The sequence below is a fragment of the Saccopteryx leptura genome, chromosome 2 (assembly GCF_036850995.1).
Source record: "Saccopteryx leptura isolate mSacLep1 chromosome 2, mSacLep1_pri_phased_curated, whole genome shotgun sequence".
NCBI classification, from domain to species: domain Eukaryota; kingdom Metazoa; phylum Chordata; class Mammalia; order Chiroptera; family Emballonuridae; genus Saccopteryx; species Saccopteryx leptura.
The window spans coordinates 342,388,223-342,414,338 of NC_089504.1; the positions used below are offsets into that span (position 1 = coordinate 342,388,223).

Consider the following 26,116-nt stretch of genomic DNA (forward strand, 5'->3'; position numbering starts at 1 on the left):
GGCGAGCCGCCCCCTGTGTGGTTCCTTTCTAAGGCCTCCCGGTGGGACTGGAGAAGGAGAGGGTGGAGAGGGGTCCTGAGGTGCAGGGAAAGATGTCTGGGTCGGAAGGCAGCCCTCGCCTCTTCCTATGCTCCTAATGAAGGTTCAAATCATGGATGAGTCTGGGATCCGAGGATCGCTTGGCGAATGGGGACTCATAAGCAGGGGGCGAAGGCAGAGACTCGGGGAAGGGGAGGCTTGGATCGGCCCCTTCCCCATACTTCGGGGAAGGCCCAGTTCTTCGCCTGGAATCACCGCCCCCTGTCCGTGGGCTCCTCGCCCCGCCCCGCACGGTCCTCGGCCCCGCCCCCTCTCTCCCTGAACCCCTCCTCCCGACACCTCCTTCTCCCGACACCTCCTTCTCCCGACACCTCCTTCTCCCGACACCTACTCCTCCCGACTCGGTCCCGGCGCCGCTAAGTTTCTTCTTTTGCGACCGCGCGCAGAGCCGGGGCCGGGCCGGAGCGACGCCCCGCTGCCCTATCCCCGCGTGCAGACCCTGGGCCCGGCCCCGGCCCCCGCCCCGCCGAGGCATGCTGTGCGGCCGCTGGCGGAGCCGCCGGCGCCAGGAGCCCCCGGTGCCGGCCCAGGTCGCAGCGTCGGTCGCACTCCCGCGCCCGCCCGCATCCCAGAACGGCAGCACCAAGAGGTCTGGCCTGCGGGCGCTAAAGAAGATGGGTCAGTGACCGGCGAGGGCGGTTCGGGTGGGCACCGACTGTCCCCACGGCGCAGTGTGGGAGGGCTGGGATGTTCCGGCGACCCGCTAGTGGGCTTTCCAGGGCTGGGGTGTTCCGGCGAGCATGCTAGTGGGCATGGGGTTGTGGAGAGTATGGCGATGTATAGAATGCCGGCACTATTCCAGCTGGGGGTCGCACCTGAGGTCACCCGAAGTCCTTGGGCCCAAAGTTGTCGCCTGGGATAGCCTTTGTTTCCCACCAGGAGGCGCCCGCCTGGCGTGCGGGAGTGGGAGTTTGGGCAGGGGTGCGGATTAGGGGGCCCTGAGGTCCCGGAGAATGAAATAGGAGAGACAGGCTTGGGGCGTTCTTCACCCACCTTTCCAACAGCCCGTGCCTTCTAGGGTCTGCGAGTGTCCCAGGGCTTCCCGGGTTCTAGGCCACCCTTAGGAGGGCATGAGAGTTGTGGAAGACACTGACCTTCCAAGTCATCCCTCCATCCTAGCAGCCCCTACAGGGTTTGCAGCAGCAACACAATACTGGTAGGACTGGTCTAACTGATGAGAACACTGTCCTTAGTTTGAGAAAGCTGGAGTTCCCACCTCAGATTTGGGGGAAATCCCTGGGGAAGGGAATGTAACTGTGGCTTATTAAACATCTCCCAGAAACAGGCGGCGCTGGGTAGTTACGTATGTGGTGTCTGTAATTCAGGCTTCTTCACCTTCCTGACAGGTAGGTGCTACAATCCCCATTTCACAAATGAGGAGACTGACTCAGACAGGTCAAGGAAGTTGGCTATGACCACACAGCTAGTAAAAGGCAGAAGTTGGCATGCAGGCAGTGTTCCACCACACTGTCACTGGTACCCTCACAGTCTGGGCAAAGTCAGACTGACTGGGTGGTTGAGTGGCTTGAAAGATAGGGACAAATGTGTATTTTGTGGAACCGATGTATCAGAACTGCTGTTAGTAGAAAGTTCATGGCAGAGAGATTGGATGTGGAGTTGAGGAAACAAAAGGATAGGGCTGTCCCAGGAGACCTGTGTGAATCTTGGGGTAGAATTCAGGAGTCCTGATTTCCAGTCTCGCCTTCTCTTTGCCGCTGCTCTCTACTGCCTTGTTCTGAATTGTTTCCTCTTACTCGTTCAGGTTCAACCTGAATGTACTGAGCACTGTGTTCCGAGCAACATGCACGGCGTTCTCCTTTATGGAGACATAGACATGATGTTTGCCCTCCCTCCCTCAATCATGCATGCATTCAACAAACATTCATTGAGTGCCTATAGTATGCTTTGTCATTTATTCAGCAATGAATAGGACAGGTACAATCCTGGCCTTTAGAGAGTCGAGCATCAGGAAGGAGGTCAGAAAGTGAAGCAAAGAAATAAGAGTAGGAAGGGAGGTGGCCAAATGAGATGCTGGGGAACCAGCGAGGGCCCTGCTGCACCCCCGAGCCAGAGACTGGAGTGAGGCAAAAGGGGAGAGGCAGGTGGGGCCAGATCTTCGAGGCCCCTCCTTATAGAATTAGGAACTGTCTCTTGAGGGCAGGAGTTGTGCAGAGTAGGGTTGGGTTGGACAAAGGCAAGGGTGAAACAGGGAGGCCCATAGGAGGGAGGCTGAGGGTCAGATGGACTTGGGCTGATGTAGCTGAGAAGGATTCCAGAACTACCTAGGATGTAGACTGGGCTGGACTCTGTGTGCAGTTGGTGGGATTTGGAAAGGTCTCTGATGGAGGAGCAGTGCCGTCTAGGCTGAAGAGCAGAGGTGGTTTGGGGACAGGAGGAAAGCCATGGGGAGCGGAGGTGCCACTGAGAGGCCAGTGGAGTCAGCCACTCATGGGTTCCTGATGCCGTGGGAGGGCAGAGGTGATGCCCTGCTTACCTGTCTGCCTCTTCATTCCTCACACGTTTGCTCAGGCCCCTCGTGGGCCAGGGTACTGTGCCAGGGCTGCGGCTATGGAGATGAATAACACACTGTCTGGCCCTCAGGGAGTGCACAGTTTAGTGGCAGGAGACACTTGAAGACAAATCATTGCAGTTGACCCCAGGCTGAGTAAGGCTGGTGGGAGCTCTGGGCACTCTGTCACAGTGACATGATTAGGAACTATGTGGATGTCAGAATGTCATCTGGCTGCCCGCCCTCCTCACCACTGCCTTGTCCTGCTGAGTGACTGCTGAGAGAAGAATGTCCCTTCCCCAGGCCTCACTGAATCCAGGGACAGGGTGGAGAGGAAACCCAGGTGTCCTGGGGCCCAGCCCCTCAGGCTACCATCGCCAACACCTAGACTCACCACCAGGGTAGCTTCCACACCATTGCAGCTGCAGCTTCTCCCGAGTTGACCCTCACAGTCACGGCCACACCCCTTAGGCTAACAGAGACAGATTTTATTTCAGAGTAAGTCCAGAGAGAGACTGGGGCAGGGAGTGGCTCAGAGGTCAAAAGCTCAGGGGGACCAAAGAAAAGAAAGGGCCTTTAGGACTATACTGGGGGAACCAGAAGGAGGGGGTTGGGAAGGACTGGCTTCCCACATTGAGTGGGAGTCACTTGTGGAGCCTGAGGTCCCTCTCCTGTCCCCACCCTGAATGGCTGCTGGCTTGGGGAGTCTGAGGGGAAGGTGCTGTTGCCATCCTCATATTACAGATGAGAAAGAGGTGAAGGGGGTGAAGTCACTGGCCTAAGGCCACATAGCATTTGCCTGCCTGCTGCCAAAGCCCAGTTTAGTTTCGTTTTGTTTTCTTTCTTTCTTTCTTTCTCTTTCTTTCTTTCTTTCTTTTCTTTTCTTTCTTTTCTTTCTTTCTTTCTTTCTTTCTTTCTTTCTTTCATTCTTTCTTTCCTTCCTTCCTTCCTTCCTTCCTTCCTTCCTTCCTTCCTTCCTTCCTTCCTTTCTTTTTTCTTCTTTCTTTCTTTCTTTTTCTTTCTTTCTCTCTCTCTTTCTTTCTCTCTCTCTCTCTTTTTTAGAAAGAAAGAGAGAGAGAGAGAAAGACAGGAAGGGAGAGAGATGAGAAGCATCAACTCATAGTTGTGGCACCTCAGTTATTCATTGATTGCTTTCTCATATGTGCCTTGATAGGGTGAGAGTGGGGCTCCAGCTGAGTCAGTGACCCCTTGCTCAAGCCAGTGACCTTGGGCTTCAAGCCAGCGACCAAGGGGTCATGTCTATGATCCCACACTCAAGCTGGTGACCCTGCGCTCAACCTGGTGAGCCTGCGCTCAAGCCAGCGACCTTGGGGTTTTGAACCTGGGTCCTCAGCATCCCAGGCCAATGCTCTATCCACTGCACTACTGCCTGATCAGGCAAACCTAGTTTTCAATGATGGCTCTATTTTTTTTAATTGTATCTATTGATAGATTTGAGAAAGAGAGAGGGATATGTATTTGTTGTTCCACGTACTATACATTTATTGGTTGATTCTTGTATGTGTCCTGAGCAGGGATCGAGCCTGCAACCCTGGCATATTGAGATGATGCTCTGACCAACTAAGCTACCTGGCCAGGGTAATAATGGCTTTTTACTGCCAAAATGAATGAATACTAATCAACACCTTTATAACACTATGCCTAGACATTAAACATATTAGCTCTTTTTTTTTTTTTTTTTAGTTTATTTATTTTTTTTTTTTTTTTTTTTTTTTTTTTTGCATTTTTCTGAAGCTGGAAACAGGGAGAGACAGTCAGATAGACTCCCGCATGCGCCCGACCGGGATCTACCCGGCACGCCCACCATGGGGCGATGCTCTGCCCACCAGGGGGCGATGCTCTGCCCATCCTGGGCGTCTCCATGTTGCGACCAGAGCCACTCTAGTGCCTGAGGCAGAGGCCACAGAGCCATCCCCAGCGCCCGGGCCATCTTTGCTCCAATGGAGCCTTGGCTGCGGGAGGGGAAGAGAGAGACAGAGAGGAAGGCGCGGCAGAGGGGTGGAAAAGCAAATGGGCGCTTCTCCTGTGTGCCCTGGCCAGGAATTGAACCCGGGTCCTCCGCACGCTAGGCCGACGCTCTACCGCTGAGCCAACCGGCCAGGGCTAGTTTATTGATTTTTAGACAGGAGGGAAGGGAGAAAGAGAAGAACATGGCATCAATTTCTGTATGTGCCCTGACTAGGAATCGAACTGGCAACCTCTGTGCTTCAGGATGAAGCTCCAACCAACTGAGCTATCCAGCCAGGGCACATATTATCTCATTTAATGCTCACAATCATGTGAAGTAAGTGGTACTATCAGCCTCATCTTTTTTTTTTTTTTTTTCCGAAGCTGGAAACGGGAAAGATAGACAGACTGACTCCCGCATGCGCCCCACCGGGATCCACCCGGCATGCCCACCAGGGGGCGATGCTCTGCCCCTCCGGGCGTCGCTCTGCCCTGACCAGAGCCACTCTAGCGCCTGGGGCAGAGGCCAAGGAGCCATCCCCAGCACCCGGGCCATCTCCGCTCCAGTGGAGCCTCGGCTGCGGGAGGGGAAGAGAGAGACAGAGAGGAAGGAGAGGGGAAGGGGTGGAGAAGCAGATGGGCGCCTCCCCCGTGTGCCCTGGCCGGAACCGAACCCAGGATCTCTGCACGCCAGGCCGACGCTCCACCACCGAGCCAACCGGCCAGGGCCTATCAGCCTCATCTTACAGCTGAGGAAACTGAGGTTAAAGAGGTTCAAAGCTGAGAGTTAGCTGAGATATTTGAGCCCAGGCAGTCTGACCCAGAGTCCAAACTCAGAACACAGAGAATGAATGAATGAATGATTTTTGCCTAGGGAAGGCTTCTCCCCCTCAGTGGCCCTGCCAGCCTCCAGGGGTACCGTCATAGGCTTGTCAAATAAAATACAGGGTGCCCAGTTAACAAATAATTTGGGACAACTTACACTAAAATGTCATTTGTTGTTTATTTGAAATTCAAATTTAACTGGGCATCCTGAGTTTTATCTGACAGTCCTGCCTCCCTCGAGTCCCCCACTGCCGCTGTGCCCCTTATGCTCCACCCTGTCCCTAATCCGCCCAGTGAGCAGAGCACTGAGTGGGCAGAATTCCGCTCCCTGCCCTCCCCAGAGTGCGCACGCCACCAGGTGCCACAGGGCAAGAGGGCTCTCCCGATGGCCTGCCCAGGATGTCTCCTGTGGGGTGAGTGGGGCTGCGCAGGGTGGGGCTGGCTGCTGGGGGTCTTCAGAGCAGAGCGGCCCCCAGTGCTGGCAGGTGCCTGGCCTGGTGGTGGGGAGGGCAGGCCAGCCCTCCTGGCAAAGCAGGAACGTACCAGGCAGGACTGGGGGGCTGGCTCTGTCATGCCTTGCAGCCCCTTCACTGGCTTCTTCTTCAGCTCTGGGGAGCCCCCTCCCACAACCTCTGTCCCCAAGCAGGCTTTATGCCTGTTCTGGCCCTGCCAGGAAGGGCACTGCCGGCCTCATCTCACTGTGTCCGGCCCAGGGGCAGGGGAAGCACCACCTGCCTTTCATAACTTTGTTGATTTTCCAAGGAATGTTATGGACGGTGGCTCTGAGCCCTGCTGGGCTCTAGCTCTGGGTGTGGCAACCAGCTGGGACAAGGGGGGCATGCTTGGTCCCTGAGGTGCTGGGGCTGCCTGCTGGCTAGAGGATTCACAACTCGCCGCTGTGTCCCCTCCGAGAGCCTCATGGCCCCAGCCACCGGGAAAAGCTGCTCTTCCTCCCCTCCCCCGTTGGCATGAAGCTGTCAGCTATCACTGTTCCCTGCCTGTCTCACATTCCTGCTGGAGCCCATGTGCCCTTCCTGAGTGTGTATTGGTGCGTGCGTGTGCGTGTGCGCGCGCACACACACATACTGCCTGTTTTCCTCCCCAGGCTGCCCCACCTTCCTTACACACACACACACACACACACACACCCACCAGTGCACACACCCACCAGTGCACACACCCTGTATGTACACAGCACCCCGCACACATTCTCACTGGAGACCTACCACTCTTTCACACCCTGCTCTCTGCACCTTGTCCCACTGTCTGCACACCCCATGACCACGCAGCAGCTCCTCCCACCCCCACCACCAGCCTGCTCTGGCCCCTGTTTGTCCCTTACACAGTCCCTGCGTCCATCCCTTCCCTGGGTGGCCACACTGTTTTCAGCCTCTGCTGAAAGCTTGCCTTCCCCGAGCTTCAGTGGCCCATCATGAGAAGGGTGCGATCTGGGGTCAGCGGTATCCTTCCCCACAAACCCCTCCTTCTAGCTCCACCACTGAGGCAGGTTTCTGCCCCTGGCTTTGACCTTCAAGCCAGAACTTCTCAGGCCTCACACCCCACACAGTGCAAACCGCCCAGTTGGAGGGTGGCAGGTAGCTGGGAAACTGGGCCTGCCCATGCCTCACCACCTCCCGGCCCCTCCCGGGGGCTGAAAGGCATCAGCTCAGGGAGGGTGTCTGAGCCCCAGCTGCCAGCACAGAACTGGGAGGGACAATGGTCCAGCTGGAGGCCGTGGGACTGAGAACAGATGTGGAGTACCTGAGTCCCTTGTCCCTATTGGGCCACAACCACAGTTTCCTTCTTTATTATCATTTATCGAGTGCTTGCTGTGGGTCAGGCCCTAAGTGGGGTGCGGTATGTGCTGCAGCTCATTGGAGCCACAGCGAGCTCTGGCTTGGGCCTCCCTGACTCTCGTGCGTTCCAGCTCCACCCCTGATCCACCCCGCGACCCTGGACATGTTAGCCGCTCTGTGCCTCTTCCACACCTTTATTGAGAATTCACGTACGGCATAATTTACTCATTTAAAGTGTGCAATGGTTTCTGGCATACTACATTATTAATTTTTAAAAATTGTGTTAAAATATATACACAACAAAATTGGTCAGTTTACCCACTTTTAAGTGGTTAATTGGTGGCATTATTTACATTCACAATGTTGTGCAATTTATTCTAAAACTTTCCATCGCCCTAAACAGAGAGCCTGTAATCATTAAACAGTAATTCCCAGCCTTGGCTGGTTGGCTCAGTGGTAGAGCGTCGGCCTGGCGTGCAGGAGTCCCGGGTTCGATTCCCGGCCAGGGCACACAGGAGAAGCGCCCATCTGCTTCTCCACCCTTCCCCCTGTCCTTCCTCTCTGTCTCTCTCTTCCCCTCCCGCAGCCGAGGCTCCATTGGAGCAAAGTTGGCCCGGGTGCTGAGGATGGCTCTATGGCCTCTGCCTCAGGCGCTAGAATGGCTCTGGTTGCAACAGAGCAACGCCCCAGATGGGCAAAGCATCGCCCCTGGTGGGCGTGCCGGGTGGATCCTGGTCGGGCGCATGCGGGAGTCTGTCTGACTGCCTCCAGTTTCCAACTTCAGGAAAATAATTAAAAAAAAATTTTTTTTTAAATAAAAATAAAATAAACAGTAATTCCCTATTCCTCTCATCCTTCAGCCTCTGACCCTCTAATCTACTTTCTTTCTCTGATTAAAAAAAAAATTTTTTTTAATTGAAGTATAAGTGACATATAATCTGTCTCTATGACTATTTCAGGTACCCTCATGTAAATGGACTCACACAATATTTGTCACTTTGGGTCTGGCTTATTTCACTTAGCACATGTTTTCAAGGTTCATCCAAGTTGTAGCATAGATCAGATTTTGCTCCTTTTATGGCTAAATAATATTCCACTGAATGGATGATACCCCATTTTGCTTTTCTATTTATCTGTCAATGGATACCTGAGTTGTTTCTACCTTCTGGCTATTGTTTGTCCTCAGTTTTACTGGCTGTTATTTTACAATTATTCTCCCACCTGTTCAGTGGAGGTAGCCATGACTCTGCCCAGCCTAGTTCAAGGCAGTGATGGGTAGATAGAGAAACCACAGGAATTCCAGGAGGCAGGCAGCTTGTGCACCTGCTCTGGGACGGTAGCAGTGAGGGGGAGGAAACAGCTGTGGGCTTGGGCTGGGCAGGGGCTGTAATGTTTACTGGGTAGCAGGGCTCAGAACCAGGACCTGGCTCTCCTCCGACTGCACCCCTTACTCCTGTTGGTCCTGCCCTCCTGCTTGACACCTCAGACCCCTTACTACCCCAGAGTTCAGGAGCTCAAGCAGTGGGGAAATAGAGACAGCCACCCAGGGACTCAGCACTTGGCCCAGCCTGGCCCTGCACCCTCATTCTGTTTGGCTTTTCCATTGGGGGTGTGGTTGGGGGGACAGTGTGACCCAGGGGCCAGTGCTAGTTGGGTGGACAGACTAAAATGTCACCCCTTCCCCCAACAGGTTTATGGGGAGCTTGGGGTGAGGGTCAGGAGCAGGGATTCCTTCAATATGGGAACCTGTCCCAGTGGAAGGTTCAAGAGTTCAGGCTTCCTGTCTCCATGTTCTATTTGCAGAAGACTGGGCAAAGCAGGCCCTCAGTGACTCACCTCCATTTCCGGCCTTAGTCATTCACTAGCACCCCCCCCCCCCAGCTGTGGGCTTGGAATCAGAGAGCTTGCCAGGCCAGGGGAGGTGGCTGGCTGCAGCAGCGGCAAAGTCTGGTAGTCGTGGGAACGAAGGGCCCTTTCCCCACAGCTGAGGAGGTGGAGGAGGGATGGTCTCAGTTGCGGTGGCCCTGCAGGGTTCCTTGACAGCCCTGCCCCCATCCCACTGTTTCTCAGAATGAGAGACTTCAGAGGTTGCCCAGAGGTAGGGATAGGCGTCTGAAGGTCTGGCGAGTCTCTTGGACTGGTGTATGCTACCTTCCACCTCCCCTTCCTGTCCAGAGGGCACCAAGTGGGCATTGACCCTTACAGAGGGCCACAGTCTGAACCCTGAGAAACCCCTTGGAGCCCTTAGGGCACTGGCTGGCCTCAAGGAGGACCGTAGCCCCCTAAGGATGGCAGACTTCTCTTCCTGCCCCTGCTACCCTGGTTCTCAATCACAGCTGCCCTCAAGGTCACAGGGTGGGTTTTTAAATACACAGATGCCTGGGCCCCAGTCTACACCTGCTTGGTAAGAATCTCTAGGCCGTGGGTTTTGGAACCTCTTGCACAGGTGATACTGATGCACAGCCAGGGTTGAGAAGCCCAGACCCGCAAGGCCTCTGCTCTGAACTCGGGACAGAGGGTCAGGGCTGGGGGTACAGTGCACTTAGTCCCCCGGCTGTCTGTCCATCTGCCTCCCTTTTCAAAAACTGGCTGCAAGCCTGGCTCTAGGACAAGCACTGAGGTGAGGATACTAGATCTCACCCCTGCTCTTGGGTTTATTCAAGTCCACTGAACTTATAATTTAGGAGGGAGGGATATTTGTTTATTTTAATTAAAGTAAAAAGTGCTGTTGGTGGTCAGGAGGGTGAATTTCCTCCTGAGAACAAATCATGGAAGACTTCCTAGAGGAGGTCATGTCTGAGCTAGACCTGGAAGGACACTGGTATGAGGAATAGAAGGGAGAAGGAGACTACAAAGGCTCTAAGAGAGAGTGAGAGAGGACAGCCCAGAGATTTAGACTCAATTCCTTAGGTCAGAATGAGCAGTTGGACAAGCAGGGGCCTTGTGGTCACAAAGCTTAAAGCCAAACCTAGTTTGGGTGTTTGTTAAAATAAAGAGAAGTAGCGAAGCCCACAGGCCTGTTGTTTCCTTTGGCCCATACATTGGTGTTTTGGTTTTTTTGTTTGTTTATTTCAATTTGATTTAGTTGCCAACATTGAAAAATCCGGAGACTTCACATACAAATCCAGATGCCAGTTCTCTGGGAGCTCTGGGCCCTCATGATCTCCTGGCTGCCCCCTCTTTCCACAGGGCGTGGGCCCTCAGTTTGCTTGGCTCCCAGCCCTTCTATTGTCCTGGCTCATAAACCTTTTGTTTTTGACCCTGCTGAGGCAAATCTAAGCAGGGTGTGGCACCATCAGGATAAGCAGTATCTTCACTGAATTTTGGATTTTGTACCAGGTACTCCATTTTATGAATGGAGAACATGCTTAAAGCAGTCACAGGTGAGTGCCACCAAGGCTGTATAACTAGAAAGTGACAGAGTTAGGACTTGGCTTCCTAGAACCCTTAATTTAAATTCTGTTCCTTCCAAAAATATTTGCAAATCATATATCTGATAAGGAGCTAATATCCAAAATATATTTTAAAAGCTCATACAACTCAGTAGCGCACATGAAAATAAACAATCTGGCCCTGGCCAGTTGGCTCAGTGGTGGAGCATCAGCCTGGTGTGTGGATGTCCTGGGTTCAATTCTAGGTCAGGGCACACAGGAGAAGTGACCATCTGCTCCCCCCCTCCTTCTTCTCTCTTTCTCTCTCTCTCTCTTTCTGTCTCTTGCTCTCTCTTCTCTTCCCGCAGCCATGACTGGTTCAAGCACATCACCTGGGCTCTGAGGATGGCTCCGGAGAGCCTCCACCTCAGGCACTAAAGATTGTTTGGTTGCAAGCACGGCCTCAAATGGGCAGAGCATCGGCCCCAGATGAGGGTTGCTGGGTGGATCCTGGTAGGGGCGCATGCAGGAGTCTGTGTCTATCTCCCTTCCTCTCACTTGGAAAAGAAGAAAAAAAATCCAGTTAATAAATGGGCAGAAGATCTGAATAGACATTTTTCCAAAGAAGACATACAGGTGGCCAACAGGTACATAAAAAGATGTTCTACATCCTTAGTCATTAGGGAAATGCAAATTAAAACCATAATGAGATATCATCTCACACCTGTTAGAATGGCCATCATCAAAAGACTAGAAACAACAAATGTTGGTGAGGATGTAGAGCAGGGGTCTCAAACTCGCAGCCCGCCCACCAATTTTGTGCGGCCCGCAGACTGGCCCGCAGACTAATCCACGAAGTTTGATTAGTCTGCAGGCCGCACAAAATTGGTGGGCGGGCCGCATGTGGCCCGCGGGCCGCGAGTTTGAGACCCCTGATGTAGAGAAAAGGGAACCTTGTGCACTGCTGGTGGGAATGCAGACTGGTGCAGCCTCTGTGGAAAACAGTATGGAGGTTCCCCCCAAATTTAAAATGGAACTATCATATGATTCAGCATTTACATTTCTGGGTGTTTATCCAAAGGAAATGAAACACTAACTCAAAAAGATATATGCACCCCCATATTCATTGCAGCATTATTTACAATAGCCAAGATATGGAAACAAACTAAGCACCCATTGATGGATGAATTGATAAAGAAATTGTGGTACACACCCATGGAATATTACTCAGCCATAAAAAAGGAATGAAATCTTACTATTCACAACAACATGGAAGGACCTTGAGGGCATTATGATACATGAGATAAGTCAGACAGAAAAAGACAAAGACCATATGATCTCTCTCTTATATATATGCAATCTAAAAATAAATAAATAACCAAGCTCACCGGCACAAAGAGCTGTTTGGTAGTTGCCAGAAGCAGGGGCTGGGAGGAGAGGTTGTAGGAGAAATGGGTGGATTTTTTTTTTGTTTGTTAAATAAATTGAATAGAAAATAAACAAATAATTAAATTCTGCTCTTTCCTAACTCCCCTTCCTAGGGTGGTGAGGGGGCTGGGGATGGGGGTGAAGAAGGACACTAGGAACAGAGAGGGGTTCAATGTCGTGGCCGAGGGCAAATGTTCCGGGGCCCGACCTCCAGGGTTTGCAGCGTGCTTCCACCGGTTCCTAGCTTAGAATTCCAGCAGGCGACTGCAGCTTCTCTGCCTGTTTCCTCGTGTGTTAATACATGAGCAGGGGCTGGAGTGGGGGCAGTACGTGCTTTGTAAGCATTTTGCCTTATTCAGGAAGGTGGACACTATGACTGGAGAGCATATGTGGGCTGAGGAGTTACACAGGTTGTGACGGTGGCTGGGTAAATGCCAAATGTCACAGAAGACCTTGTTTCCAGCTGGGCCCAACCAGAGCACAAAGAGGGCACGTGGAGGTCAGCCTGTGGTTAGCCAAGGCAGGTCCCAGAGGCATTGATGTGTGATCCTGGAGCCAGAAGGGCCTCTGTAGTCTTCCCTTGTCTTTGGGAAAGCAGAGATGAGGAGCTTGGGTTGCAGCAAGAGAGATTTAGGTTAGATAGTGAGACCACTTTCTTGATGGTCAGGGTTTCAATTAAGGGAAAAGCTGTAGGTGACAGCTTCTGGGCTTGAAGGATGGAGGCTGTGATGGAGGAGGGTGGCAGAAAGGATGACAGTGAGGCCTGGGTCCCACGCTCTGCCTGAGGAGTAGTTCTGCTCTAGGGCCTCTGGAGACCACTGCTCGGCAGGGAGGAAGGGCCTGTTACTGGCACACCTCCCGGGGGAGCCTGGGTGGGGCACAGCAAGCTTTAAGTCACACCCAGTATTGGGGGCATGTTCCACTAAGGAGGGAGAGGCCTGTGTGGGTTTAAAGAGGCTCAGGGAGGAGGCCACAGCTCCCGCTGGGAGAAGGGTGGAGGGAGGTCCTGGTAGCACCAGGCTGTAATGCAGGGGTCCCCAAACTACGGCCCTCGGGCCACATGCGGCCCCCTGAGGCCATTTATCCGGCCCCCACTGCACTTCTGGAAGGGGCACCTGTTTCATTGGTGGTCATTGAGAGGAGCATAGTTCCCATTGAAATACTGGTCAGTTTGTTGTTTTAAATTTACTTGTTCTTTATTTTAAATATTGTATTTGTTCCCGTTTTGTTTTTTTACTTAAAAATAAGATATGTGCAGTGTGCATAGGGATTTGTTCATAGTTTTTTTTATACTCCGGCCCTCCAACGGTCTGAGGGACAGAGAACTGGCCCCCTGTGTAAAAAGTTTGGGGACCCCTGCTGTAATGCACCCCGGCCTCCCACCCCCCAGGCCTGACGGAAGATGAGGACGTGCGCGCCATGCTGCGAGGCTCCCGGCTCTGCAAGATCCGCTCGCTGACGTGGCAGAAGGAGCGGCTGTACCGTCTGCAGGAGGACGGCCTGAGTGTGTGGTTCCAGCGGCGCATCCCTCGCGCGCGGTCGCAGCACATTTGTGAGCTGGGCGGGCTGGTGCCGGGGTGGACTAGGGACAGTGCCCGGCCGGCCGCCGCCTGACCCGGCCGCGCATGGCCATCCCTCCCCGCAGTCTTCCTGCAGCACATTGAGGCTGTCCGCGAGGGCCACCAGTCCGAGGGCCTCCGGCGCTTCGGGGGAGCCTTTGCCCCGGCGCGCTGCCTCACCATCGCCTTCAAGGGCCGCCGCAAGAACCTGGACCTGGTAGCGCCCACGGCCGAGGAGGCGCAGCGCTGGGTGCGCGGCTTGGCCAAGCTCCGCGCGCGCCTGGACGCCATGAGCCAGCGCGAGCGCCTCGATCAATATCCTGTCGGGGAGGATATCTGTGCAGGGGGTGAGGGGGTGGGTGTGGAGGAAGCTCTCCCCGTCCCTGCAAGGCCCCAGGACGAGGGGGGGTATGGTCCTGTCCTTTGGGGAACACCTCAGTTTGAGCCAGAGTGTCTAGCTCCTTCTCTTCAAAATCTGAGGGTGGAGACACAGCCTCTTAGTTCTGGGGAGGCCCAGTTCCATGGAGGACAGCATGCTACTGTGCTCAGGGAGCCCCCAAAGCCATGTCAACTGGGGGCAGTGCCCAGTCTGTTGCTGGTATTTCCTGAGCACCCACACCTGGATCCACTCCTATCTGCACCGGGCAGACTCCAACCAGGACAGTAAGATGAGCTTCAAGGAGATCAAGAGCCTACTCAGAATGGTCAACGTAGACATGAACGACATGTACGCCTACTGTCTCTTCAAGGTGGGCACCTGCCGCCACTCTGGCCTCTGACCCCTGAGCTCTGCTCTCTGCCCCGCCCCGCGCCCCCACTGAGTCATCAGCTTTCCTCTCATCTAGCTTTTGTGGAGATAGGGGCCTCTCTCACCAGAAAGGCACATCTGTGCCTACTTACTCTTTTACCTGAGGCTACGGGATCAGGATGGGAGAAGCGCTATTCTTCTCTCCCTCAGGCCAACCCCAAAGGCAGAGAGGACCTTGAGCCTCGCCAGCCCTCCCAAGTGAGCAGAGCAGCTCACAGGGCACCCTTTGCACAGGTGACCATATGTGATTTGCACACGGGAGCAAAGGGAGGAATCAGCTCACAGGCACATGTGCACACGCTCCTCCCCTGGGGGACGTGGCACCTCCACACCTGTGGGAGCCTCTGCATCCCTGGCCCAATCCGAGCACGTGGCCGACCCCTGTGTGGGTGTTGACTGTGTGACCAGCCTGCGACAGTCACAGGAGGGCCATGGCACTTGTACCCCGGTCCAGCAGCTCCCTGTGGATCCTAAGTTCTTGGCTGCTCACTGAACCTGGGTGCGAACGTGGGACTGTAAGGATGGTAATGTGTACACACGGAGGGGTAATTGTGGCACAGGGGCTGAGTCCTGCCCAGGGTCACTGTTTTTCCTCCCACATTTTGATTATTTGGGCAGGTCATGGTACAGAAGGACAGGCACTGAACCTGAGAGGTCTTCCTTAGCATCTCAGCCCTGCAGGTTACCAACTGTGTGAGCTTGAGTGGGCCCGGACTCACTAGCTCTCAGTTTCTCTATCTGTAAAGTGGGGGACCTCTGCCTTCCCGGTCATAGTAGATGTCAGGAAAACAGTGTAGACCAGCTTTTCCAGGGTGTCCCCTCCTCTGAATTTTTCCCTCTGCTTTCTAGGAGTGTGACCACTCCAACAACGAGCGGCTGGAGGGGACCGAGATCGAGGAGTTTCTGCTGCAGCTGCTGAAACGCCCCGAGTTGGAGGAGATCTTCCATCAGTACTCGGGCGAGGACCGCGTGCTGAGTGCCCCTGAGCTGCTGGAGTTCCTGGAGGACCAGGGCGAGGACGGCGCCACACTGGCCCGTGCCCAGCAGCTCATCCAGACCTATGAGCTCAACGAGACAGGTGAGGGTCTGACAGGTGGGCTGCGGTCAACACAGCCCAGGTCTCGGTGTCTGATAGGTCTGGGTTCCCAGCTGTGGCGCCATCTCGGGTAGGTTATCTCACCTCTTCCAGGCGCAGCTGCCACATCTGTGAAACGAATGACACAGTAATACCTTCCTCACAGGGTTGGGCTGAAGATTAAATGGCATAGCTTCGTAGAGCCCAGTCAGGAGACAGGTGCTCATCATTACTAAGTGGAGCAAACTTTGGGGGCATTTGGGGCCAGACACGGGGGTCCCCTCTGTGGCCTGATGCTGTCTTCTGCCCGTCCCTGCAGCCAAGCAGCACGAGCTAATGACGCTGGACGGCTTCATGATGTACCTGCTGTCGCCCGAGGGGGCTGCCCTGGACCCAGCCCACACGTGCGTGTTCCAGGACATGGACCAGCCCCTCTCCCGCTACTTCATCTCCTCCTCCCACAATACCTATCTGACCGACTCGCAGATTGGGGGGCCCAGCAGCACCGAGGCCTACATTAGGTACCAGTGGACAGATGGAGGCAGTAAAGACTTCTGGGAGCCCAGTTTGGTGGGGAAATGGGGCTCCACTCCCACAGTAGGTTTCCTGGAGCCCACTTGGCTCAGCTTGTCTGTTTCTCTGCTCGGTGCTGCCCACGTGACACCTTGCCTGTCCGTCTGTCTGTCTTCAGGGCCTTTGCCCAGGGATGCCGCTGTGTGGAGCTGGACTGCTGGGAGGGGCCAGGCGGGGAGCCCATTATCTACCATGGCCACACGCTCACCTCCAAGATCCTCTTCCGAGATGTGGTCCAGGCCGTGCGTGACCATGCTTTCACGGTGAGCCCAGCCACCCTCGGTCCTTTCAAAAGAAACCCCTGCCCAGAGGGTCACTCATCCCCAGGTGCCGCTGGCCGCTGGGGTGGGATAATGCTGAGCGAGAGGCTTCCTTCTCCCACCCTCATGTTTAGTAAATGTGTTAAAATCACAAAATTTCCCGAAGAGAGCCTTGGGGTAGGGACGGACATTTTAATCATTACTCCTGAAGGGTAAGCCATAAAAGACAAGCTTAACACTTGATCTTAGCCAAAAGGCCAAGAAGCACCGACAGAAGCTTAACATGGTGTCTACATAAAATGGCCATTTCAGTCACGCTACACAAATCTTACTGCCAACAAATGATGAACAGAGGGGGAGAGTTTGCATCCTAATGACTTGGTCAATGTCATTAACATATAAAGAGCATTTATAAAAGAAAACCATTCTGCAGCAGCCCTCTGCCTCCCAGAGAGTCCAGCCTTCCCCGAGGACCCGTATCTGACCTCTGCCCCTCTAGCCCCAGCGTGTGTCCCACATCCCTCTGACTCAGTCCCCCCCAGCCCCACTCCGCTGCAGTGGGTTCTCCAGGGCCCTGCCTTTGCCTGCCTCTCCTGAAGGGGCTGGGGGCTTGGGATGGGAGGGGGAGAGAAGGGGTGAGTGACTGAGCTGCTGCTTCTCCCCCACCACAGCTGTCCCCCTACCCTGTCATCCTATCCCTTGAAAACCACTGTGGGCTGGAGCAGCAGGCTGTCATGGCCCGCCACCTCCGCACCATCTTGGGGGACATGTTGGTGACACAGGCACTGGACTCCCAGAACCCTGAAGAGCTGCCATCCCCAGAGGTGATGCTCCCAGAGCCCCAGCTTATGTGGGGAAGGGTGTGTCCATGGTCCGCCATCCACCCCCACTCATGCCACCTCCCTGGCTGAGGACCCTTCCCCTCTTCCTGCCTTCACCTTCATCTGACAGCTGCCACCTCATGGTCTTATCAGTCTCCTGCCTTACCTCTTTGACTGGGCTCACCCCACCCTCACCTGGCATTCAGGGCCTCCCGTGACCCAGCCGCGACCTCCGTGCTCTGCCTCGCTGCCCACAGAGGCCCTACAAGCTCAGCCATTCTCGCCCTGAAGGCCCTGGCCGGCCGTCTCCACCTGGAGCTCACTGCCTAGCCATCTGGCTTGCCAAGAGCCACCTGCTTAGAATTCTAGCGCAGCTTAAACTGCCCCTTCCTGTGGCCTTAGAAACTTCCCCAGCATTCTGGCCAGAGGTGGGCCTGCCTCCTTTTCTCCCGAACCCCAAAGGATTTTATCGGTCCCCTCAGGATATGTATCTTTTTTGGCTCCTTGAGAAAACCCCTCCTACTCGCAATCCCAAATAGGCAAAAAATGTTCACTCACCTTTGTGTGTGTGTAATTTGATATTTGTATTAGCATGAAAAAAAATACATATGGTTGAAAAAAATCAAGCTGTATACACTTACACACACAGTGGAAAATAGTTTTCTCCCTCTCGGACTCACCCCTGTCCTAGTTCACATGAAGTAACCATCTTCAGCAGTTTCTTGTGTGTCCTTCCAGAATTTTCCCATGTGTACATGCCCGTTCATAGCTATCTTCTCTTATAAGTGTTACACACTTCTTTCGTGTGAGATCTTTTTTGAAGAGGACGACTTCTCTTTGAGTCTCGAGTGGCCTCGATCATTTTAATGGCTGCTGTGTAGTATTCCAATGTCTGGGGGGGCGGGGGGCAGACCCTGTCCCTGTTGGTGGCCCCCTAGGTTTTTCCCATTTCTTTCTTTTAGAAACCACTTCTCTCTGTGCCTCGTTCCCTACTCCTCAGCCCTGGCCAGCCTCCCACACAGGGGTGGTTGAATGCCTGCCCGGCTGCCACAGGGCAAGAGGGCTTACCCTTCCACATTGGCCTCTGCAGCAGCTGAAGGGCCGGGTCCTGGTGAAGGGGAAGAAGCTGCCAGCTGCTCGGAGCGAGGATGGTCGAGCTCTGTCAGATCGAGAGGAGGACGAGGAAGAGGAGGAGGAAGAAGAAGTGATGGAGGCTGCAGAGCAGAAGCGGCGGGTGAGTGAGTGGGGTGGGGTGGGCGGGCAGCGTCTGTACTACGGCAGAGCAGGGCACGGGACGGTGGCGAAGGGAGGGAGGGGAGGAGGGAAGGAGGGAAGGGCTGGAGCTGGAGGAACCCCTCCGAACTCGTCGCCTAGGCCAAGCAGATCTCCCCGGAACTGTCGGCCCTGGCCGTGTACTGCTGTGCCACTCGCCTTCGGACCCTGCGCCCTGCCCCTGTCCCACCCCTGCCCTGCCAGGTCAGCTCCCTCAGCGAGCGCAAGGCCAAGAAGCTCATCCGAGAGGCAGGTAGGAGCCTATCAGGCATCTGGGGACAGGAGGCCAGTGGGGGCCTGTAGGCTCCTGGCTGGGGGGTACCCAAAGGAGATGAGAGGGCTTTAGGGGCAGTAAAGAGATCAGGAGGACCCCAGAGAGGGGCCCAGGGCACGAGTGCCCAGCACATGCGCAGCACCGGGCGCAGTCTGCCTGGATGGGAGAGGGCCCAGGGAGGAGGGAGGCTGCTGTCCGCCATCACTGGGGCGCACAGCCTAGAGGTGGGGCCAGACATAGCTGGGTAATTATGACGTGGGGTGACCAGTTGGGCCATGATAGGGAATAGGGGCTAACAGGGAAGGATTCTGTAACAAGTGATGCCTGAGAAGACAGCTGAGGGAAGGATGAGGAGGAGGCAGCCAGGTGACCAGGGAGAAGGGGTTGCCAGACAGGAGGCGCTGGTTGCACAGAGGCCTGGAGGCATGGCATACAGGCGGGGTTCCAGGAAGCCACTGGCTGCAGAATGTGTGTGGGATGCGTTGGGACTAGTGATGAGAGCCAGGGGTTGTCAGCCTGGGGCCGGTGTTCCATGTGCTGTCAGCCACGGGGGGATTTGGGGCTGGGGTGCAGTGCCAGGCTGTGGGAGGGGTCTCTGCCCTTCGCTGGATTTCAGCAACCTCCCCATGAGGTTCCCCACACCCCTGGGTCAGAGAGGGGCGAGCGAAGCTGGGGACAGGAATTCAGCCTCTGCTCCCAGCTTGTCCCTGGAGTTGGGGGAGGGGTTACAGGCCCTGACACCAGGTGAGGGATGCTCCAGGAGCCTGTCACAACCCCTCCCCAATTCCCCCCCAGGGAACAGCTTCGTCAGGCACAATGCCCGTCAGCTGACCCGTGTCTACCCGTTGGGACTTCGGATGAACTCGGCCAACTACAGCCCCCAGGAGATGTGGAACGTGGGCTGTCAGCTGGGTGCGTGGGGCTGCAGGGCGGCAAGTGGCCAGAGTGCTGCTGTGTGGGCGGCCCCAGCAGTGATAGGGCCACACAGCTTTCCAGGTGGCAAAAGGGTTTTGTTGATAATAACAGTTATTAAAAAATTGTGAGCAGGATATGTGGGGAAACACACATCAGGCTTGTTTGTTCTTGACAGTGTAAAAGTCTCACATATATTTTATGAAGGTAGAAGTTAAAAATCCCCACTGTGTCCCCTTGACATACACACACACATATCCTGGCAGTCCTGTGCTCAGCCCTCCAAGGGCAGGGCATGTGGTCCCCTTCGGGTAGGTATAGAAAGCTCAGGCCTCGGCTCTGGCCCGGCCTGGCCCTGAAGGTGGGGGCTTCTCCAACCTGCCCCACTCGGCCCCACACTCAGGAGATACCAGGTGACAGTGGAGTCTGGATTCCCTACTGGCCATGACAGAAGGCCAAGCCCCAAGCCATGGTGAGGGTAGGGCAGCACTACCCAGACAGTAGGACCCTGGGCCCTCTTCAGAAAGAGGAACTAAGACCTGTGCCTACAGGTCTGTGTGGGGGAGAGGACAGTGAGGCCCCTAAAACTGAGCAGTGAGGAGAGGGCCACTTAAGAGTCCCTGTTTTGACCCCGCTGTGTCCACAGTGGCCCTGAACTTCCAGACGCCAGGCTATGAGATGGACCTCAATGCCGGGCGCTTCCTCGTCAACGGGCAGTGCGGCTACGTCCTGAAACCTGCCTGCCTGCGGCAGCCTGGCACCAACTTTGACCCTGAGTGTCCCGGACCCCCCAGAACGACTCTCACCATCCAGGTTAGCAGCCCAGAGCTGGCTCTGGAAGTCCTAGTCCTCGGGGCGCCAGCCTGAAATGGAGGAAGCCAGTGGAGGCCAGGGGACTGCTTGGTGGGAGGGCAGTCTGAGTCCTGCGTGGGGAGGGTGTGTGCTGAGGGCAAGGGTTTCCTGCCCTGCCAGAGGACCCCGGTGGGGGCCAGGGGACTGCTTGGTGGGAGGGCAGTTGGGGTCCTGCGTGGGGAGGGTGCGTGCTGAGGGCAAGGGTTTCCTGCCCTACCAGAGGACCCCGGTGGGGGCCAGGGGACTGCTTGGTGGGAGGGCAGTTGGGGTCCTGCGTGGGGAGGGTGCATGCTGAGGGCAAGGGTTTCCTGCCCTGCCAGAGGACCCCGGTGGGGGCCAGGGGACTGCTTGGTGGGAGGGCAGTCTGAGTCCTGCGTGGGGAGGGTGCATGCTGAGGGCAAGGGTTTCCTGCCCTGCCAGAGGACCCCGGTGGGGGCCAGGGGACTGCTTGGTGGGAGGGCAGTCTGAGTCCTGTGTGGGGAGGGTGCATGCTGAGGGCAAGGGTTTCCTGCCCTGCCAGAGGACCCCAGTGGGGGCCAGGCTGAAGCTTCTCTTCATCCCTCACAGGTGCTGACTGCACAGCAGCTGCCGAAGCTGAATGCTGAGAAGCCAAGCTCCATTGTGGACCCCCTGGTGCGCGTTGAGATCCATGGGGTGCCTATAGACTGTGCTCAAAAGGAGACCAACTATGTGCTCAACAACGGTGGGTGGGCCTGCTGGTGGGAGTGGAGTGGGGCAGAGGATGCAGGGAATTGCCCAGCAAGGGCCCACTGGCTCTGATCGCCATGCCCGTTCCCTAGGATTCAACCCCCGCTGGGGGCAGACCCTACAGTTCCAGTTACGGGCTCCAGAGCTGGTGCTGGTCCGGTTTGTGGTAGAAGATTATGACACCACATCCCCCAATGACTTTGTGGGCCAGTTTACGCTGCCTCTCAACAGCCTGAAGCAAGGTTGGTGGGGTTGGTGGGGATGGGAAGGGATAGGGACCCAGGCACCTAGACCCTGTTCACCTGGGCCGATTTTCTGTGGGAGCCTTTCCTGAGTCAAGCCCGGGCTGGGGCCCAGGCCCCAGGGGTGGGATGTGGGCTGCACCCTGCACAGCCCTGCAGGGTGGTGGGCAGCAAACCTGAAGCCTGGCTACCCTCTCCACAGGGTATCGTCACATCCACCTGCTTTCCAAGGATGGGGCCTCACTGTCACCAGCCACGCTCTTTGTCCATGTCCAAATCCAGCGCTCCTGAGGGCCTGGCTGACCCCTGGGGTTCAGCGGGCACCAGTCTGCACGCCGTGGCAGAGGCGTTCTCCTCCCGAGTGGAGGGGCAGTAGGAGTTCCAGCCCGTCCACGCTGCCCACTCTGCCTGCTTGCCAGGCTCTGGTTCGGCCTGGTGCTTAGAGCTGCCTCTGCCCCTCCTGAAGAAAGACCAGTTTGGGGAACCCTGAGACGAACCCAGCTCCGAGTCCTCAGCACACCGTGCATCGTGGCTTATGAAGAACCGGGCTTGTTGCTGCCCGACTTGGGAGAGGGCACGCGTCCTCAGCCCCTCCTCCCCCTGAAAGGAGGCCAGCACACCCTTATCAAGCGCCCGGGCATTGCTGCCCCTAAAGATCACCTCCTCCGGTTCTCCTGAGCTCCTCCCTCCAGCTTCTGGACTTGAGCTCCCTTCCCTTGTTAAAGCAAGAGCAGGGGGGGGGGGGGCTCAGGTTGGGACCCCTGGGGACACTGAGAAGTAGGTTTTCAGCTCATGTCATAGAAAAAGCCCTGGAGGTCAGTGGGACTATTTTTTAAAAAAATAAAGCAGCAAGTTTTCTTTACCACTGCTACCCCAAGCACCTCTGAGGCCACAAACAGGCACGTGAGGGATGGAGGAGAGTCCCGTGGGCCTGTTCCCCCAGCAGGGCTCGAACCTGAGGCTCCCGGGGTGCTGGAGACGCCACAGCTGCTCTGCGCCGCCTCTAGAGAAGCTAGGCGAGTATGCGGAGGCCGGAGGCCAGAACCCAGAGAAAACCTGTCAGAGAGGTGGCTTTTTAGGGTTCAATGTGGACCCTGCAACTTTGGGTTCCATCAGCCAACAGCATGAACACGGAACAAGGGGAGCCACAGAGCAGCTCCTGCAGGCAGGCTGTGTCCTCCTGGCTGTGGCTTGGGGTCTAGGTTCCCTGAAAGGGGCTCAGAGGCACCAGCCATGGGGCCCGAGGAGCATGGGGTCCAGGAATGGACGAGAAGTGAAGAGGAAGGGAACGGCGAATGGGAGGTCTAAAGCAGTTCCTCAGGCTCTTCCCCAGAAGTTGGCGCAGGGGTGGGCTGTGAGGCTTGGGACTCGCAGTGTACCGGTGTTTCACCAGAGCCTCCAGCCCCTGGCCCAGAAGGAAAGATGTGGCGTCTGGAAAAATATGCAGGGTCAGCCTGTGCCCTCCACCAGGCGAGCCACCGCTTACCTGGCCCGAGGGGGCCGACCTCCCAGCTGTGGAAGCCCAGGGCTGCCAAGGTGCCCGGTGCTGGCGCAGAGCCCAGCTGCTCCGCATAAGCAAGCTGCTCTTGCTTATTATGGAGTGAAGCTGGGTCACTGCTGGCTCCTCCTGGAGGTGAGACGTTTGGGGAAAAGCCAAGTTTGCCTTGAAAGGGCAGCCTTGCCAAGAGGCTTAAAAAGTTGCCCCGCGCTATGGTCACAGAGCCTTCCCTGCAGGACAGTCACTCCCAGGGAGAGGGCCTCCATCCTTCCACTGCCACCTGCTGCCCAGAGGAAAACCAGGAAGGCAGGAGGGTGTATTCAGCTGCTTCCTTTATTAGAAACAAGAGATGTATCAAGCGGAACAATGCATTTGGTATTTCTTCCCCACCCTGGAAATGGATGCCCTCCCACGGCCCGAGAAAAGCCAAGACAGAAAGGTGAAGTTCCCCTCTCCCCTGCTCCCAGACGCAGCACCTTGCCTGTAGTATTTTTTTAATTGAATGAAATTGTTTTACAGAGCCTCCCTAGGGACAGTCTGCAGGCCTGCTTTCACTTTGCTGTAGGACAAAACCGAAGCCTGGGGTCTCCAGTGTGGGGCAGGTGGCCCAGACCACAAGAAGGCTGACCCCTGGGCAGATAAGCAGGCACTGGCCAGACATACTTCTGCGCCTTTCCCCTGGTCTGACAGCTCCTCACCCTCTCCCAGCCTGACCTCGGAAGCTATCTGAGCCTTTGGGCCATCCCTTGGGTTGGTTGAGTGCTGATTATCATTGAGCAAGGAATTCAAAGACCATGGGGACACCCACTCTTGAGCTTCAGTGAGCCAGCAAGTAAGGATGGGGGACGGGGGTGGCAGTTAGAAGGGAGGTGCAGTCGGCCTGAAATTTTCCATTAACTTTGGTGTGGGTCAGCCTTCAAACCAGACTAAGTCAGCATCTTGGAAAGTAGGCCAGTGTGGCATAACAAGCCCTATACAGACCTCAGTCCAGACCTGAAGCCCCCTTTCTACCCAGCTCTCTCCCTACACAGTTGGGAGACCATGGGAATTTGCCATGGGGTCAGGGGTCAAATGCAGTCAATCCAAAGGCAGGAGATAAACATCTAGAAACGGGTTTCTAGCCCTGTGACAGAGTAAGGGCCGGGAGATTAACAGCAGCTGCCTGGGGCAGGTCCCAGATGAGGCCCCAGGTCCTTCCCTTGCTTGGTTCTAGCCAGCCATGGCTCCACCATCCTGCAGGGCTCCTTGTAGGGAGGGCTTGAACCCCAAATAATGGTTCTTTCTGATCTGAAGTCCTAGAAGGGGTTGAGTGAAGAACCCAAGGACTGTTTGGATAAAAAGACGACTAACAGCAGCCTCTGAGCCGACTCCTGAAGACGTGGGCGGTTGGGGCAGGGTCCACACTACGAACAGCAGAGTCCAAGGAGCGGGCCACGTGGTTTTGGAGGGAGACACTGGGGCCTTTCCAGGAGATCTGTTTCTTCCAGAGCAGCCACGGGCCTCACAGTTTCCATTCCACAACCTGGGTCAACCAAGGCAAAGCTCACTCCAGGGGCTTTTGTGCACCCCACATTACAGAGGCAGTTTAGGCTGGGACTTAGCCCAGAGCTGACCAAGCCCCTGACAGGGAGCCTTTCCAAGTTCCAGGTACTGCTCAAGGTAGGAAAGAATTGGGCACGTTGTCCTTTGATATCCTTAGAAGCCTGCACAGGGCGAGCTGCTCTGGACTCAGGACGTTGTATCTGATGTCGGGAGGCTGTAAGGCAAGTCCCTGCCTCTCCGACTCCTTATGTCTGCGGAATGCAGTGAGCATCTTGCTAAGAACAGCAGCTTCTTTGGTCTGGGTATCTTGGAGTTAAGGAGTCAAAGGTCAGCCATGATCATTGGTGCCTGCAGGTTGCAGCACAAGAAAATAATAAAAGGGAGGCCCCTGGAGGCCTCTGATGAAAATCCAATCCAGTCTGCAAAGAGCAGGCAACATTCCAGCAGGTGGCACAGCCCCTATCCCAAGCACAAATTTCCTCCAGCTTTGGGGACTGCAGAGTTAGTCCCTGGCAAACCTCACCAAACCCACAGCATGAAACACAGCGCTGCTGGCCCGCAGAGTATGGCTTCGGTTAGTAAGATTAGACTGCGCCTGGCCTCCTGGCTAAGACTTCCTGCCCCTACAAGTAGCCGAGGTGAAAGAAGCCAGGAAACCCCCACACCACGCTATCCACCCGTTTACTTTCTCCGAGAGCAAAAGTTACATACAAGCCTGGATATGGGTTAGCTGACAATTCCACAGCCCAATTCTCCCTAATCCACTTGGCTGAGCACAAATGAGGAATGCCCACACAGACAGCCATGTGACTGGAGGTGCCATTACCTGTGGGGAAACTGACAGCATCCATAACCATCACCACCACCAAAATCCACCAAACATCAGTGAAAACCACTCAGATGATGGCAACCTGAAATCATTTCTGTTGTCAAGTCCAGATGGGCATCTAACCACCACTCTTAGCCATTCCTTGCAGGCTGTGTGTCTTGGAAAGGAGCACAAGAGACGGCCAATGGGTTGGAAGGCACAGGCCAGGGGCCGGCGGCTGAAGGGGCCTGGGAATCGGCCCTACACCATCCTTGCCCGGCCACTCTGGGGCATCAGGGTGCTGGCTCTTTGCTCTAAGATGAGCTAAAAAGCGCTTGCACTGACATGGTCTCCACAAGGTCCCAAATGCTACAAGGAGATCAATGGTCCCCTTCAAACTGCCAGTCACCTATGGGAGTGGAAAAACAGTCTCACAGGGGACTCATACCTATAAGATTGGCAACAGCTGGCCAGAGTTGGCAGGATGACTTCCAATAGGGAGCAGGCCAAAGGCATGGAAGAAGGGACTCAATTAATGAAATCTGCTTCCACAGATCGCCACCACTGCCCAGTTTCTGAATGCAGAGAAGGCCCAGGGCCTGCCGGGAAGCCTCTGAGCAGGGCTGGCCCCGTCGAGGACTCCACCCGCGGTCTGTGCGATCTGAGCCCTCCCCAGGGCTTGGCACAGTCCCTCGGCCTTATCCTGCCTTGAAGCCAATCATTCCAGCTGATTCAGAAGGGGAACTGGATAAATTTCCCCTTCTCCTGCTCCCCTAAAAAAAGTCAATGCCTGCTTTCAGAAGGAAACATTTCACTGCACCAATGTGTATGTCTGACACTGTCCTAGATTCTAATTTTGAGAAACGATCTGGATTCAGCTTTTCATTAGAGACCGAACATCCTTGTACATCTGGAA

The 26,116-nt window shown here is 55.4% G+C and overlaps 1 protein-coding gene across 3 annotated transcripts; it reads left to right on the top strand.

Annotated features, from left to right (window-relative positions):
* The first annotated feature begins 378 nt into the window (after positions 1 to 378).
* Positions 379 to 25,967, top strand: PLCD3 (phospholipase C delta 3). 3 transcript variants are annotated; one of them, XM_066363923.1, is made up of 15 exons: positions 379 to 717; positions 13,387 to 13,548; positions 13,642 to 13,870; positions 14,175 to 14,304; positions 15,213 to 15,441; positions 15,758 to 15,959; positions 16,130 to 16,274; positions 16,943 to 17,095; positions 18,183 to 18,326; positions 18,467 to 18,617; positions 19,434 to 19,550; positions 20,197 to 20,363; positions 20,970 to 21,105; positions 21,203 to 21,352; positions 21,555 to 25,967. In XM_066363923.1, the coding sequence occupies exons 1-15, from the start codon at positions 573 to 575 to the stop codon at positions 21,641 to 21,643; spliced, it is 2,349 nt and encodes a 782-aa protein (XP_066220020.1). In that variant the 5' UTR covers positions 379 to 572; the 3' UTR covers positions 21,644 to 25,967. The 3 variants fall into 3 exon arrangements, with proteins under 3 accessions (XP_066220020.1, XP_066220021.1, XP_066220022.1); XM_066363924.1 differs by having other exon boundaries at positions 18,186 to 18,326; XM_066363925.1 differs by lacking the exon at positions 16,943 to 17,095.
* The last annotated feature ends 149 nt before the right edge of the window (positions 25,968 to 26,116 follow it).

Coding starts and splice junctions, on each gene's coding strand:
- PLCD3 (XM_066363923.1), top strand. CDS start 573: ATGCTGTGCGGCCGCTGGCGGAGCCGCCGGCGCCAGGAGCCCCCGGTG. Junction 13,549..13,641: donor CGCGCGGTCGCAGCACATTT/GTGAGCTGGGCG, acceptor CCCTCCCCGCAG/TCTTCCTGCAGCACATTGAG. Junction 15,442..15,757: donor CTATGAGCTCAACGAGACAG/GTGAGGGTCTGA, acceptor CCGTCCCTGCAG/CCAAGCAGCACGAGCTAATG.